General features: G+C 37.4%; 1 protein-coding gene across 1 annotated transcript in view; it reads right to left on the reverse strand.

Annotated features, from left to right (window-relative positions):
• Positions 1-4,566: 4,566 nt before the first annotated feature.
• LOC129721924 (acid sphingomyelinase-like phosphodiesterase 3a) overlaps positions 4,567-16,269 on the reverse strand; it is a 208,316-nt gene continuing 196,613 nt past the window's right edge. Inside the window, exon 10 of the mRNA XM_055675038.1 lies at positions 4,567-8,158. Coding sequence (XP_055531013.1) covers positions 7,789-8,158 — 370 coding nt within the window. The 3' untranslated portion in view covers positions 4,567-7,788. The remainder of the gene's footprint in view (positions 8,159-16,269) is intronic.

The raw sequence follows: 16,269 nt of genomic DNA on the forward strand, positions 1-16,269 counted from the left end.
TGGTGCCTGAACAAAACATTCTGAAAGTTAGAAAACATGTCTAGATTGGTGCTCACCATTTTTGTAAATAACATAAAGACCTCACTTTAATTTGACAAGTACAAAAAAAATCTCACTTTAAGATGGATTAATCAAAAATACATTTGCATAAAAAGTCCCTCCTGAGATCTACAAAAGCTTTGTCGAATTCACTATAGCATTTAAACGGCATCTTTACACTCAAAATAACGATCACGTTTGTCATCTTTTAAACTACTGTGCACAGTAAAAAAATTGTACATTTGTTTAAATGCACTTAAATGGAACATTGACTACCATGTTATATTCCGTGTGGCATTATATTCACATGCAATGTAAATGAATATATTGTTAATTTCAATGCATATCAAAGCTTTAAGCTTTTATATCACTTAACGTACAAACTTACATGGTTTAAAACGATTCTGTATTGTGCGTTATTAACGGTGTGGAATTGTATATGTTTTTCTCTTTATGTGCTAGAAACCGTTATGTGCTAAATGGAAATTTAATTTTTTGCTACTGTATGTGATGGAGCGAAATAAGTACCACCAAGCGGACGAAATTGAAAGATGCGGCCAAGAACAAGATCGGCGCCAGTAACAGGAAACCGGCCAAGAAGTTCGTCACGTCGCTGAGCACGGTGGTCAGAACTCTGGAGGCGGAGGTGAACAGCAAAAAAAAATATTACAAGGTATACAGCCCTTGGGTTGTATGAAATGGTGACGTGGGACTAAACACTGAAATTAAGGGATTTTTTGTTACAAAATATGCAGAGTCCGTAGACAAAATCAATATGTTTGTTCAGTGACTTACATTTTTTTTAATTTTCAGCCTTCTCTTAAAACTTTTTAGAAATATATCCAACAACACTTGAAACAATATCGCTCAGATTCAGTGGTATTATGCCTGTAGTATTTTTTGTGCAAACAACATCTATTTGACAAGGCACAAGCGTATCGTTATTGTTGAAGAAGCACCAAACTTCTCTCGTAATGCGTCAAAATCAAAATTAGCTCTATATCCTCAAAAACCAAATCCAATAATACTTACGTTATCATAATGGATGGTTTTGACTTATTTAACCATGATTAAATCAAATCTTTAATATGGATCCTACTCTCAAAATACTATGGAAACCCTTGCATAGGTTCATAAATGGCAAACATAAGAAGATATTTCAAACACAATTATCAACAAGTTTCCGCAAGAAATCGTAACAATCAATAATTCCATTTTTGTTTTTCGCTTACCAATTTTTTCCATTTACCTACAATACATTCACTGTATTACGAAGATAGCTTATATACGTATATTATGGTAAAGTTTAAAATAATATATCATCTAACAATTTTGAAATGTAAAAAAAGACTCTGAATGAATCTTAGTAAATGGACCAACAATTCACAAGCATTCGCCGGCTCTTACTCTTTATAAATTTGTAAATTTGAGAATTCACTCTTTCGATATTAATATCGAGGATAAAATTAGATAAATATAACTGATAACCGTTGCAAAAATGTACAATTCTTGTTGAATAATTTTTGGTAATCATATTTATGAGATAAACTTTCAATCGCCATCAGCAGCAGAATTGCAGTTTTTCATCGATTGCAGACAAATAGAAATGTACGACTAGTAGTGTACCACTGCAATACGAAAAGTACCGCTGCAGTACGAATAGAAGTGTACGCTGCAATCATGGACGACGAGAGACCTGTGGCTCTCTGCTCCACTGGTACTGTTGCTTTTACCAGCATGTCTTTTGTCAAGACATCAGTTGTTATTAGGTTCTAAAAGCAGGTTTAGGAATTGCTCAAGAATGAAGATTGTTTCAAACTGTTCGGAAAACTTTTACCTTCGAGACATCAAATTAGTGTAAGCTCATGAAAGCAAAAATGAATTGACCTTCTGGGACGTGGAGACTCTGTCATTTTTTTTTTATATAGATACAGAGATTATCACAGGGAACGGTTGGTGTCCATTCACGTCGTCTGTGCTAGGAATGCTCGCATGTAATTGGTTCATTTTTCGCGTAAATTTGTCATTGAAACTTCTTATCAATTTACTACTTAGTAATGGAATTAGAGTGATAACTAGCACATTACAAAATTGTTCTACATTTTATCTATCCAACAACATATTGGTTATTGTTATCCATCATGTGGTTAACTTCTTGGTTTTTCCAATAATTGCTACCCGATAAGATATCTACTTCACAAAATTGTGTATTTTTTTTTTGATTGCTCAAGTCCTTAAAAAACTGTACTCGAAAGAAAATTACGTAATTATTCTATTTCTATCGAGAAAAAATGTGTAACAAATTAATTCGAGCTATCTCTTAAAATTATCACAATAAAACGTGAAATTTAGGTAAATTTTATAAAAACTCGTAGATTTCTGGAACGTGAAGAGTTAGAAATTTTGTACCTTCTGTAAAGTTTCAGAAAACTATGAGATCAACAGCTTTGTCGAAACCCGCAAATCACTAGCGTGTAAGGGAAAGAAGTTGGCATCACAACGCAACCTTTGCGGCTAAATTCCGAACTAATTCAAACATCCAAATTGAAGCCCCAACTTTGTAGAAGATCGAAAACCGATTGTTCAAACCCTGAGAGCACTACCCGAAAAAAAATTTACGATGTATTTTGTGGTGAGAACAGTAAATGGACAATAATTTTTATTGTAACCATGAAAAACATGGTATTTTTACTGTAAGCTTGCGAACGTTTTTTGTTATTACCAAGTTTTGACAACGTTTTTTGTCAAACTTTGACTTATTTGAAATATAAGTAAACAATAGGGGATTAAATGATATTTTTAAAATCGAGATATTTTCCTTTGTGTTAAATGCCTTAGAAATTCATAAAACGTCAAGATTTGGTGTTATCGGAAAAGTTTGTGTTTTTTTTTCTCTAAAATATATTGGTCTTCGGAGACCAGCTCCGAACTCCAATGTTTTTGGATCATATTAAACCAAATGTTGAATTAGTGTCGGGTAATACTTAATAGAAACTTTTCGTTGATCCCCCACAATTCTGAAGATAATAAACACAAATTGAATGAATTCTTAATCACACGACGGGACTCAGGTTAACAAGTTAAATTAACTCAAAACAGAGCAATCTGTACTGACCCAATGCTACAGTCTTTTTTTACTGTCTTCTAAGTCTATGTTTTCCGTTGCTGTTTGTTCGTGATACCTATTCGCGCTGGCAGTCCGGTAGCCTCATTGAGAACGTATTGGCAACAGAGCATCACAAAAGTAAACGAAAAATGTACTCCGTGTGTTCGCACTACACAAACAGCGCGTTTCGGTATCATCCCGAATCCACCGAAGACATTTTCTCTCTCTTTTTTTATTTGCCTGTGATGGATGTCGTGTGACGGCTGTTGAAAATGCTGTGGGAAGAAGAAGCGTAAGGACTGCTCGGCGCCTTACCGAGAAGCCTTCGTACAAAGAAAGGCAAACTCGGCAATAGCGCAACTGTGCACTGAAGGATGTGTGTATCCCATACCAAATGTTATCTACTACCATACATGCTATCGTCGACATGGGAATAAGGTGGACAGCAAAGAAAAAAAAACATTCGTGTATCGGAGACTCGACGGCAACGTTATAGTCGCAATATATTTTATCTGTCGGCTGTCTTTATTTTGCCAATATCACTACGGTCATAGAGGGACGCTCTCGAATGTCATCAAAAACCACTATCAATATACTGACTGTCCTCGGTTCGAATGAAACTTTGCAATTGAAATATTTGTTATTGTTTTAAATTTTATGATTCAGAATAGGCCCAATAATCGCATTAAAATTTATTGAATTACAAAAGCCTCAAATTTCGGAAACGCATATGACTATTGATTTTATTTTATTTTGATATTTTAGCAATTGATTTTATGCATTATTTCCAGCAAATTTCCGTAATAGCTGAAGGTTTTTTGATTTTAATGAAACCTTACGATAAGAGGACTCATGATTTACGTGTTTTGATTCTAAGTACAATAAAAATTGTTATTTTTAGTTTAAATGTATAATATCATAAAAAGTATGAGTCAGTGTATAGTATTTTTTTAAATCGTAAAATCAATTTTCTACGATTCTCTCATATATAAGTTTGAATTCATAAAAAAAAAGAATCGAGACTTTCGTATTGGAAGGATCGATTGTTCATCGCCGATAATCGTCAAAACTATGGCAAATTGCAACCGCTAAGTCGGATAGTGAATGTTTTAACATTTATTGTTAGATTCAATCGTTGAATCAGCATTGTAAAATAAAAAAATAAGAAATAACAATTGAATCTCGCTCAGCAAACGTCATTTGCCGAAATAAAAGTTGAGTATTCATTTGGCGATGTAACATGGAAAAGTGATATTGTCAGTTTCGGTTTTAAGAGCTCTCCAAGTGGTACTGCTGCTTTGCGTGATCTAGTTTAATAGAGTTTTTAAATAGCACTGGTGTTGAAACGACACTTACCTTGCAGTTTACGATCGCTTAAGGAATAATTTCGAAGCCAAACAAAACCCAGACCCTGGTAGGGATTTATTTAAAAACATTTACTTCTTTATTGAACTTATCTTGTTTTTTTTTTCTTGCTCTTCCGATGTCCCAGCAGTCGACTGACTTGCCAGGTTTTTTTTCACCATACTCTCTGCAGTAATATAGATGCGCACTGGTTTTTACCTTTCCGGTTTTGTAGCAATTTTTTGTTTGAATTATTTCTAAGAGGCGAGTGATGTTTTACTTTTTCTCCTTTATTCTTACATGAGCTTATCATCTCCCGCTTAGTTTGGCCAAAGTACGACCATCTTGATAATGGTAATTTTAAATGTCATTAAATAGTATCTGTTTTGTTTTTAGTTACAAACTGCATTCATCTAAACTGTCCACGGTCAGGCCGAGCAATAAAAAGTTCCAGTTGTTGAGATGTATGCAAAATATAATCGCCTCCAAACAGTTAACAAATTTGGTATAGGATTTTCTTTGTTTTTTTTTTCTTCTTTATTTCATTATGTAGTTTTATTTTTAGTGTCCCATTTCTCTCTCCAGACAAACACCGGCTAGCAGCTAAAATCGAGTTCACTTTTCACTTGCGGAAGTTTTTACACATTGTTTATTTACCTAGGAGCAGCTAGATTTACAGGCTAGATTTTACAATGTTTGAAATTTGGTTTTTACGCACGAATTTTTGCTCTAATATGATAATAGCTTCGGAACAGAAACTTTGCTTAGTAAATATTTTGGTTTAATTTTCGTATAGATTTTAGATTTGACGCAACAAAACTGTCCATATGCCATTAGCTACGCTATTTACCTATATGCTAAAGTTGATCTTGATGATGGGCCTCTGTCTGTGTGAAGGGTTTATTTACACTGGCTGTCGTTCCTGATTTCGCCTAGTCCTCCCATTCTAGGAGGGGTAGGGGGAAGGAAACGGCACGGGATGTTAGTTAGCATGCTTGAATTTGCGTTTCGGCCGTTCGTTCGTTCGTTCCATATCATTGAATGTTTTATGGTTTTTTAGGCTCTCAATCAATCAGTTTGTATCACATTAAATTTCATTTCGCTTAGCAAAAATAAATAACGCTGAATGAAGGTTTTCCCTTTTTTGTTTCTTTTACTTTTTTTGGGAATATTTATTTAACTGTTTTTTCCCACTGCCTAATTTCATCTCGATCGATTTATTTGTATTATTCTTGGGAGAACACAGGGAGCGGCATGGGGGAAGGTCACAGAAGGTGCGCCAGACTGTTTGCCCAAGTTCGTCTTTCTTTCTCTTCAGTAATTTTTATTTCTGAGGTTAGCTACGGAAAAGCCATTCCAGAGATTTATGTGGTACTTCTTTGGATGCTTTCGATGCGGAACGGCAGCTTGGAGTTTTTTTTTCTTATTCGAAATTCCTCCAGCTTTTCGATGGGCTGCGCATCTTAGCGGCAGCCATTTAACTCGGTTGCCAGTTGGTAATAAATGTTACCCTTTTTCCATGCTTGGTCCCGGATTTAATTTCAGCTCAATTTTGCGGACGATGAAATCTCTCCTGGTCGGCAGATTCCACCGGTTGATTTATCGGCGTTTGATTCGGAGCAATTTTTGTAACTTATTTAGATGGGTTTTTTCAAGATTAATTTACTGCTCTTTTCTTCCCATATCTAGAGGATGTGCCATTACGTAAAATGAATTATAAATTTTCTCACCCCAAGTTTTGCGAGGCACGGAATGTCAGAAGTAGTGTGATTTATGAGGTTCAAGCCATACGTATCACTTATACTTTCTTGAAAAAAAATACCAGAAACTGCCGAATATCGTTTTTTTTTCGTTTCCATCATTCCACGACTAGAATTCAAAATGACAAAATTTCTTCCGACTGCTTTTCACCGGCATGCAGTTTGCAGGCAGCTAGCTTTTCGTCGAAGATCAGAACCGGTCGCCTGACTGAGGAAGTCATAGTTACCGCATAGCTTTTCGTTTTAATTAAAATTTGAATGTGAAAAGAGAAGTACTTTTTATTTTCCATTGATCAACCCCGAATGGAGCGACCTTTTGTTTACCATCCGCTTTTCTGGCAGATCAACTCGCCTAATTGTATTATGGAATGGCCGAGCCCCTGTGCGAGCAGAGCGTCCTTAAAAAAGCAATTTCCCGGGATCGTGCCGTTTCAACTTTTCCACTGGATAATCCTTTCGCGTTCTGTTAACCGAAAAACGAAAGGTATAGAAAAACGCGTTGAAATGAAATAACATATCAGTTCTCACAGGCTTTCGTTTACCCTCTTTCTCTTCGCCTATGTGACTGTGCGCTGTTTGTCGAGTGAAAGATTATAAAAAAAACGGTAAATCCCATCGTACGCCCCAAAACGGGCTCCAGTGAAGAGCGCCAACATCCCAATTACAACGGGCAAACAAAATCCGAAACGATTTTTTTTTCTAGGTTGTATTCCAGTATGACTGTCAGGGGGAGCATTTCTGTTTTGGTTGATTACCCTGATGATTATACTGATCATAATGATCACATCGACTACTTCTTTTATGAATATTCAGTCCGGTACCAATATAAAATAACGCCAAACCTCAGTCATATACCAAGGTGGCCGCAAAATATTACTGAAACCTAATGAAAACTGCGTTCAACTTTTTATTAATTCAACTTTTTCATTCTCGGCGTGAAATTCCCACATAAAAACGAATAATTTCGACTACACCCCAATGGTGCAGAAGCTGGCAGTTGGGCTAACCCGAGCGTGGATATGCAACCACTTGCAATCGGTCAAACCTTCGAGCCCAATGTGGACGCCAAAGCAAAAAAAAAAGAGCAAGATAGAAACGGCTGTCGTTTTGTCGACCATAGCCGAAAAAAAAACAAACACAAGCGCAAACCCAACGCTAATAGAAACAAGCTCATAGTAATCCTTTTTCACGTTTTTCAGGGTGCTGTCGGGTATTTTCTGTTATCGTTTACAGAATAAATAATTTTCTGGCTTTTATTTGTTTGAATTTCACATTGTCCGGTAACGCTTTGGGTTTTTATGCCGATTTCCCAAGTCTCCCTCCTATGTAGTCCCGGTGCGGTTCCACAGTAATTTGTTACTCGAGATGAAGCGGCCGCGGCGGAAAAATCAATAAATATAATGCATATGTAAAACATTTCTTCTCTAGCATTCTCACTATCGGTCACCTTCGCACACAACAGCAGCTGAACAGCTATAAAAAAGGGGAACATGACGTTATGCTGAAATACGCACGCTAAATAATCTCGTTCACATTCGCTTAACCACGAATCTCCTGGAAGCGTTCGCACTGGTTAGCCAGCGACGAACCGCCAGCCTGGGTCAGCAGCAGAGCGACGACCCTTGCGGTCGCACCGAGCAACGCTAGGCGAACGGTTACGGGACACCAACTGCTAGCACAGCCACCGATGAGCAACGAAAGTAGGACCGCCAGAGTGATGACGGTACCGGCCAAACCGCGACCTACACCGGCGGCGGCACCATTCTTGGAGGCCATCGCCTTGGCCTCCGACTCCAGACAGTTGCGGAAGTCGCGGTAATCCAGCCGCGTTATGGCACAGTAGTGATTGAGCTGGCAGACACCCTCGCAGGGCTGCGTCTGGTGCCGGACCGAGTTGGCGCGGTAGTATCTGGAACGAGAGATAATTGAATAGAGAGAAGAAGGAAGCATTAGAGGAAATCAATGTCAACTGTCGGAATTTCCTGTCATTGCAAGGGGATTGACAGGTTGTTTGCCGGCATGAAGGTTTCATTATGACGTCGATCACTCAACGTCTAATGACTGACTGACGGCTCAAGGAGAGGGCCAGAGTAATCGAATTGGATGTAATTTACACCTTCAATCGTAATAGCGGAATTAGCAATGAAATTCCATCTATTTTTCGTCAACTCAAGACATCACTAGGTTCGCTTTTGCATATCATCACTGTTGAAAAAATATTTCATTATGTAAAATAATGGAACAGTTCCAAATAAATGTGGCAATTTTAATATTTTTGCACAATTGTTCCTATAGGCAAGCGATGTCATTTTGTACTGTTAGTTTTTTTTTCAAACGTTCATTTTTTGGAAAGGTTTGGTTTTAAAATGGTTTTGATTATTGAAAATATTTTTTTTCATCGATTGGCTTTAATCATTCCTAATCTCCGTCTCAATAATTTTATTAGGAAAAGTTCCGAAAAATGAAAAAAAGCAAACGCACTCTGTCACAACGCCGCTCAAAGTAACGGGTTACAAAAAAAATATTGTTTTTTGAGGCTCTCCTTCTCACAAGAAACACATGTATATATGTATATGTAAGTTCTCTCTTTCTCCTCTTTATGCCACTATCTTTTGTTTTGTTTAAGTATGCCAGTTCTTTAGAAAATGGCGCTCAAACAATCTGCTTAATCTGCTCATAAATATTAGCAAAAAGTTCAAGGTAAATCATTTTGTAAGCGTAAATCATGCTGTTTCAACTGTGTATAATTTCCCCCAAAACTCTACAATAATTTGACAGGCAGGTAGTGGAAGACCGTTGAAAATAACGATCTAAAAAGGACTTCGTTTTATTTTGTCTACAACGTGGTTCAAGCCCAGCGCATTGGATATCAATCAAGATGAGTAGCAGAACGAATGCTTGAAAAAAAATTTCTTCAAAAACGCCATCCCAATTGACGGTTTGTGTTTTAGAAAACTCGAGCCTATTTATACCCAAAAATACGCAGGTAAACGAATCTATCGCAGTGGCGCCCAATCGAAATTTCTTTGTAATTTTGAGTTTTTCAGGGCATCTTCAGCGGTGGTCCAAATCATTGTTTTGTTCTATTTTTTTTGGAACAAACTCAAACTCACTGCTGCACCGGTGGTGTAAATTTTGTTTTCTACCTGATCTAAATTGAAAAAATTTAAAACTGGTATACGTATTGGTCTATTTTTGTCACTTTTTGGAACAAGACATAGATCGTTCTAAAACTCTTTGTACGCTGCCAATAGGTGGGTAAAATGTCATATTTCAATTGAATACCTCATTTTTGGCTATTTTCATGTAAGCGTTTTGCGAGTGTTGGGGAATAAACAAAACAAAGATTTTTAATGACAATTCACAATTCATTTTTGTGGCATTTCTGAAGAAGAATATGAACAGGTTTGTCGTTTTTGGCTTCAAGGAAACCACCAGCAAAAGGGAGAATTCTGAAAGACCATAACCGTAGGTTCAACTACTTGGTTTGCAACCATCAGCCACTAGGATGACAAATATGTTGGCCGCCTTAATTGTTTTGGGACCAGAGGAGAACTTACGAGGCCAGAAAAAGAAGACACTGAACTGAAAACGTTCAAAATATCCTCAAAACCCAAACCAAGTTTGAAGAACTGCAAGATTTTGAAAAATTGATGAGACGAAAACGGAAGATGAACATCTACGCGATCAAATATTTTTCGCTATCCTTCGAAACCCTACTTGTAGCAGAAATTTTCGATCATACCAATCCATCCTGAGAAATGTCACTGACGCTCGGGTCAATCCGTCAAATCCATAAAATCTTGTGGATATAAAGTGTCTTGCCAAAGTAATCGTTTAATGTGCGTAAAAATTATAGAATTTTCGTTTTTTTAAATATTGAGTGTTTTTTATTATAACAAGTCTCATTAACTAAAAGCATTGGGTATTGAATTGTTGACAGTGTGACAGATGTCAGCGGTTTAAAACAACAAGATATACAACACCGGTGCGGAGAACGAAAAGTTGGTCTATATTAGCTGGTTCTTTTCAGGTTTCGCTGGTGTAAATCTAGTATAAAGTTGTTTCAAAAATAGACCACCGCTGAAGATGCCCTTAGTGTACAAAAATAATTGGAGTATAACGAACTGCAAACAGTTGATTGGTAGAATCTAGGATAGAGATAGAGATGCATTCAAAAAGTCGACGTGAAAGCCGTACACCACCTTTGGTTCCGGTATCATGGAGTAATTTCGTTGGAATGCCTATTATGGACCTTGTCAAATGTTTTTTTTTTTCGTTAATAATTATAATGAATGTGTCTTCACGAGAAACAGATTGGTCTTTCTTTAAGTTCCGCGAGCTCCAAAAAAAAATAATACTAGTGTTGTCATTCCTGTAGGTGTGTAAGATGCGCCTTGGTACGATTATCGAGGCTGTGATACATGCACAGTTTCGCAAAAAATGGCCCAGTTTTAATATTTCATTTTTATTATCATTTTTGATTTGGCTGAAACATTGCCTAGATGTTTCTATGGACGAAAGATGCCATTTTGCACTATTGGTTTAATTTTTTGGAACACGACTCATGTTTGAGAAGCAATTAAGAAATGCAATTTTTGGGAGGTATTGATGATCCCAAAAATTTTGCAAGTCAAAACGGTTTGTTTCATAGTTGCGACGTCTTTGGCAAAGTTGTAGATAATAATTTTGTCTTTCAAAAGAAATACACTTTGAAAAAATCATTTTCTTTTGTAAAAAGTTAAAAGAAAAATTAAAAATTGATGATTAAAAAAAGTTCATTTTTAAAAAATCAGATTCTTTTTCATGAAAACTACTAAAGATTAGTTGAACAATGCAACCGGTCCGATCATGGCGAAATCAGGAAAAAAAGTCATGATAATTTGAAAAACAAAAAAAAAATATAGGGTATATTTTTTATGGAAGGACAAAATTATTATCTCCAACTTAGCCAAAGACGCTATGCCAATCAAAAAATTCGGTGTCTGGTTCTTTTAAAATGTCAGCAACATATCAATTCTGCCCCAATTCCCCTACAAAACGAAAATAGGTTCTTCTCGACGTGTATGCTACAAGTACGTTCGGAAGCCCCCTATACCGAAAAAAAAAAATTCCCAGAGAAACACTATGCCAATCTCTCCTACTGGTGCTACACCAGCTGTTCAATGGAACGTCAACGGCTTCTACAATAAACTCGATCATGTAAAATCGCATCAGAACTACGCACCAACCATTCTGGCGCTTCAAGAAGTTCATAGAGTTGACATCGCTAGACTGAACCGCTCCTCAGGTGGGTAATACGAGGAGACCCTGGAAGCTGGTCAAAATATCTACCATTCGATAGCGATACGATGTCGCTGATCCTAACATCGATAAAGCTCAATGGTCGCTATCAAAATCAGTCACCCTTTCCCGTTGACGATAATCGCCGTTTACCTTCCCAATGACCTGAAAACTCTTCATCTCGGCAATCACCTCGGTAAGCAGTTGACGCCTGTGCCGTTGTTATAGAGTCTTAGGTTATAGTTTTACTCAGATCAAACGCGGCATGAACCTTTATCCTTAGCAAACCCAATGGTCTGAGAAGAAAGTACTTACGGACTGTTTGGAAGGAGTCATATGCCTCATAATCCTGCTCAATTTTGTATATAAAGTTCTCTCCTGTACCTTGTTCTATAGACTAAGGCCGTTGCACGAAACCTTTGTTGGAGGATACATTTGCATTAAAAAGAGGGACGAAAATTGCCTAATTTTCATGAGTTTTTACCATCACACGCAAAAACAGTACAGGAAGCAAAGAATGTTAATATGGACCGGAACAGTTGGCATAGACCTTAGCAACGAGAACGATTGGAAACTCGGATCATGGAAATGCAAGTCTTTTATTTTTTTTGGGAAGTACCCGTATTCTTTCCGACTTATTGAGGGTCCGCAAGTTTGAAATTGTAGCATTGCAAGAGGTACAGCAACACACACGAAATGGGCACAGCTTTCATTGTGACGGGCAAAATGCAGAAGCACGTGATTGGGTGGGGGCTAATCGACAGAATTTGCGATCTGAGGATCAGAGGCCGTTTTTTCAACGTTAGCATCATTAACAGCCCTCACCTAGAAAGTAACGATGGTGATAAGGACGCCTTTTACGCGCAGCTGGAGTGTACAGACGATAGCTGCCCAAAACATGACGTCGTTTTTGGAGATCAAAATGGTCATGTTGGCCAGGAGGAGGAATTAAGACCGGTTATTGGTAAGTTCAGCGCACACCGGCTCATGAACGAAAACGGCTTTCGACTCATTGACTTCGCCGCCTCTAAGAACACGGCCATACGTAGTACCTACCTAGCATCCAGCATAGCCTTCCATATCGGTACACTTGCAGATCACCACAACAGACTGAAACACAAATCGATCACGTTTTGCTTGATGCAAGGCACTTCTCGAATATATTATAGACGTCCGAACCTATCGTAGTGCAAGCGTCAATTCTAACCACTATCTCTTGATGGTTAAAATACGCCAAAGACTTTCGGTTGTCAACAACATCCGCTACCGTCGCCCGCCGCGATATGATCAGGAGCTTGAACTCCCCGAAGTCACTACTGAGAATGCGCAAAGCCTTGAGGCAGCGTTGGCGGATGAGAGAGAGCTTACCCCCCTGAGGACTGATGAAGTACTGTGGAAGCATCCATTAACAACGCTGCTATTGGATTCGTCTAGAGGAATCGACGTAACGGCTGGTTCTACGAGGAGTGTCAAACAATTCTTGTCGAAAAGATTGCAGTGCGGGTATTGATGCTGCAGTGAAAGACTCGTCATGACGAGAGTCGATGCAGAAAAAAAGAAGACAGCATAACCATCTTTTCCGGGACAAAAAGCACCGCCTGGAAGAGTTCGAGTGTGAGGGAATAGAGCAGCTGTATCGTTCTCATGAATCACGTAGATTGTACAAGAAACTAAATGCAACCCGCGCAGGCTTTGTGCCGCAAGCTGAAATGTGCCAGGATAAAGATGGAGGAATCTTGACGAATGAACGTGAGGTGATCGACACGTGAAAGCAGCACTACAACCCAAGTAACACACAAAACATGATAGAAAATAAGTAACAACAAAAGTAGACTACAAGCGCAATTGAAAACTTGTGTTATTATATTGTGTTTGAAGTTGTTTTTCATCAGTAATACAATCGCATTTCAAAAACAAGCTCGTTTTTTCTGGTTTTGGAGATGTTTTTAATAACATGAGTTCAAGAATGACAATCACTATCACTTGGTCTTTTCGTAAGACATTACACCACCTAATAACAACACTACGTACCTGTTAAATGCTTTTCCTTAGTACAATAGTCGTAGCATTCAACACCCAACTTAAAATTATTTGATCAAATTATTATTTAAATTATACGAACGATTTCTATATTTATTCGAAGCGGTTCAAAACGCGCCATCAAAAGATAAACAAAACGCTTGCAGTGTAACCAATATCACTTCAGCTTTTTGTTATTGTATATCTAACAACGTTTTATAGTTTTGTTAGATTTTATATCCAGATAACGTTGAAACTATGCGAAAACAGTTTCAATATTCAAGCGAAAGAAACAACTCTTTTTGAAAGGTTGAATATTATTTTTTGTCATCATTTTAAAATCAATTAAAACTGCCACTGATAAAAGAAATTGCCGATCTAGTTGCACTGCGCAGACACAACACATTTGCGCATGCGCTGGTTAACAGTTCTCATAGCAACAGATTCGCGCTTTGCCGTATTAGTACTCGAGATGTATTTTGCCACTTAACTATATCAAGTTGGCTTGCTTTCATGCAGTTATCGGTACTTGTTCTACTAGCCTTCATGTTTTGCACTTTTCTGGTGATATTGATGTCATGGAATAGGTAACGTCAACTATTTTATACCAGTGCGTCTTGAACTGTCCTACAGATCAGACGTTTTTTCGGTTGCTTGTGGACTGGTCTTTGACTGCCTATAGCTTCAAAGTTTGTGTTTTGTCAGTGTGTCTTTTAAAGATTACCTGAAAGTTATTTCCCATCAGTCTTTCTCAAGACTACCTACTTTTGAATTTAACATTTATTTTAACTTTTTTCGTATCACCTGAAATGGCTGGACGAAAAAAGAAACCTCGCATCGCTGCGGGGAGGAAAAGAGAGGCATCTCTTTCTGACACATCGAGTGTCTGTAGTGACAATCCTTTTGATATTTTGCCTGAGCAAGAAGCTGGTGAAATGGAAGTTATTAATAACGAAACTATACAAAATATAAAATCTTTAGAAAAGGAGAAAGTTCCACCTATTGTGGTAACTATTTCTTCTGAATTTAATATGTTCAAAAAGGAACTTTCAACGTTTGTTTCTGACGTTAAAGTTACCTATCAAATTGGCCGTAGAGGTGAATGCCGCTTATTAGCCGACTCAGTAAAGGGTCGTGATCGTCTTGTTCAGTATTTAACTGACAAGATGTACAAATTTTTTACATATGACACCAAGAACGCCAAGCCGTTCAAGGTTGTCTTGAAAGGTCTCACCAACGATCAAACCGTTGATGAGATCAAACTTACTTTAACAGAATTACTTGGCATAGCCCCCACCCAAGTAATTCTAATGAAACAAAAATCACGAGGCGAAAACAGTCAGAGAACTGGAATTTCCCTTGTTAATTATTTAATTCATTTTAACCGCAATGAGGTTAACAACTTAAAATTTTTTGAAAAAGCACATGCTTTGTATAATGTGCGTGTAAAGTGGGAAATTTATAGGAAGTATGGCGGAGGTGAAAAGCATATCACCCAATGCCGTACTTGCCAACGTTATGGCCATGGTTCCAAATTCTGTAACATGGACCAAAAATGTCTTAATTGTGGAGACTCTTCTCACAAAAAGGACACATGTCCTGTGAAAGAGAGTAAAAATTTTCGCTGTGCGAATTGTAACGGCAACCATATGTCAAATTTTTATCAATGCCCAGTCCGTTTAGCAATTGTTAAGGCAAGGCAAGGTAAACAAAATTCAATTTCTCAATTAAAACCAACTTCAAAACAAAATTCTCCAAGCGTACCAGTGACGCATAGTTTACCTACTCCTTTGCATACCCGTTTAACTTATGCACAGGTTACAGGTAGTTCGAACATTATACCGCCTAGTGTTGGTAGTTCGAAAATGACCGTTAATATGGGTAAGCAAAACAGGCTAGAAAATAATTGTACACCTATCACTCCAGCTAATATTGCTGCCGAAAATATTTTTTCTAATGTCAACTGCTTGGGGCCTATTACGGCAGGTAAACTTTCTTTTTTGCAACAGGCAATGTTCGATCTTATGAACGCCATGTTGCAGGCAAAATCAATGTTTGAAGCCATTCAAATAGGCACAAATTTTACTATTAAAATTGTTTCTAATTTAAAATTTAGCAATGATTTTAAATAAAACAATTAAAATATTAAATTGGAATGCTCGCTCATTGAAGGCCAATGAGAATGAGCTTTTTAACTTTTTAACAGTAAATTATGTGCATATTGCAATTATTACTGAAACATTTTTGAAACCTAACATAAAATTAAAATATGATCCCAATTACGTGGTTCATAGATATGATAGGATTCAGGGTTCCGGCGGTGGAGTTGCAATTGTTATTCATCGCCGAATCAAACATCGTGCTCTTCCCCATCTTGAGACGAAAGTTATTGAAACTTTGGGAATTGAAGTTCAAACTGAACTTGGCATTTTATTTATTGCCGCAGCATATTTACCATTTCAATGCACACGCGAGCTCAAAAATTATTTTAAAGGTGATTTACAAAAACTCACCAGAAATCGTTCGAAATTTTTCATAATCGGCGATTTTAACGCTAAACATCGTTCATGGAATAATTCTCAAAGTAATTCCAATGGCAAAATTTTATTCAACGATTGTTCTTCAGGATACTATTCTATTTTGTCTCCGAATAGTCCTACATGCTTTTCTTCTGTAAGAAACCCTTCAACAATTGATTTGGTGCTTACAGATCAAAGT

This window comes from Wyeomyia smithii, chromosome 2 (assembly GCF_029784165.1).
Source record: "Wyeomyia smithii strain HCP4-BCI-WySm-NY-G18 chromosome 2, ASM2978416v1, whole genome shotgun sequence".
Taxonomy (NCBI): domain Eukaryota; kingdom Metazoa; phylum Arthropoda; class Insecta; order Diptera; family Culicidae; genus Wyeomyia; species Wyeomyia smithii.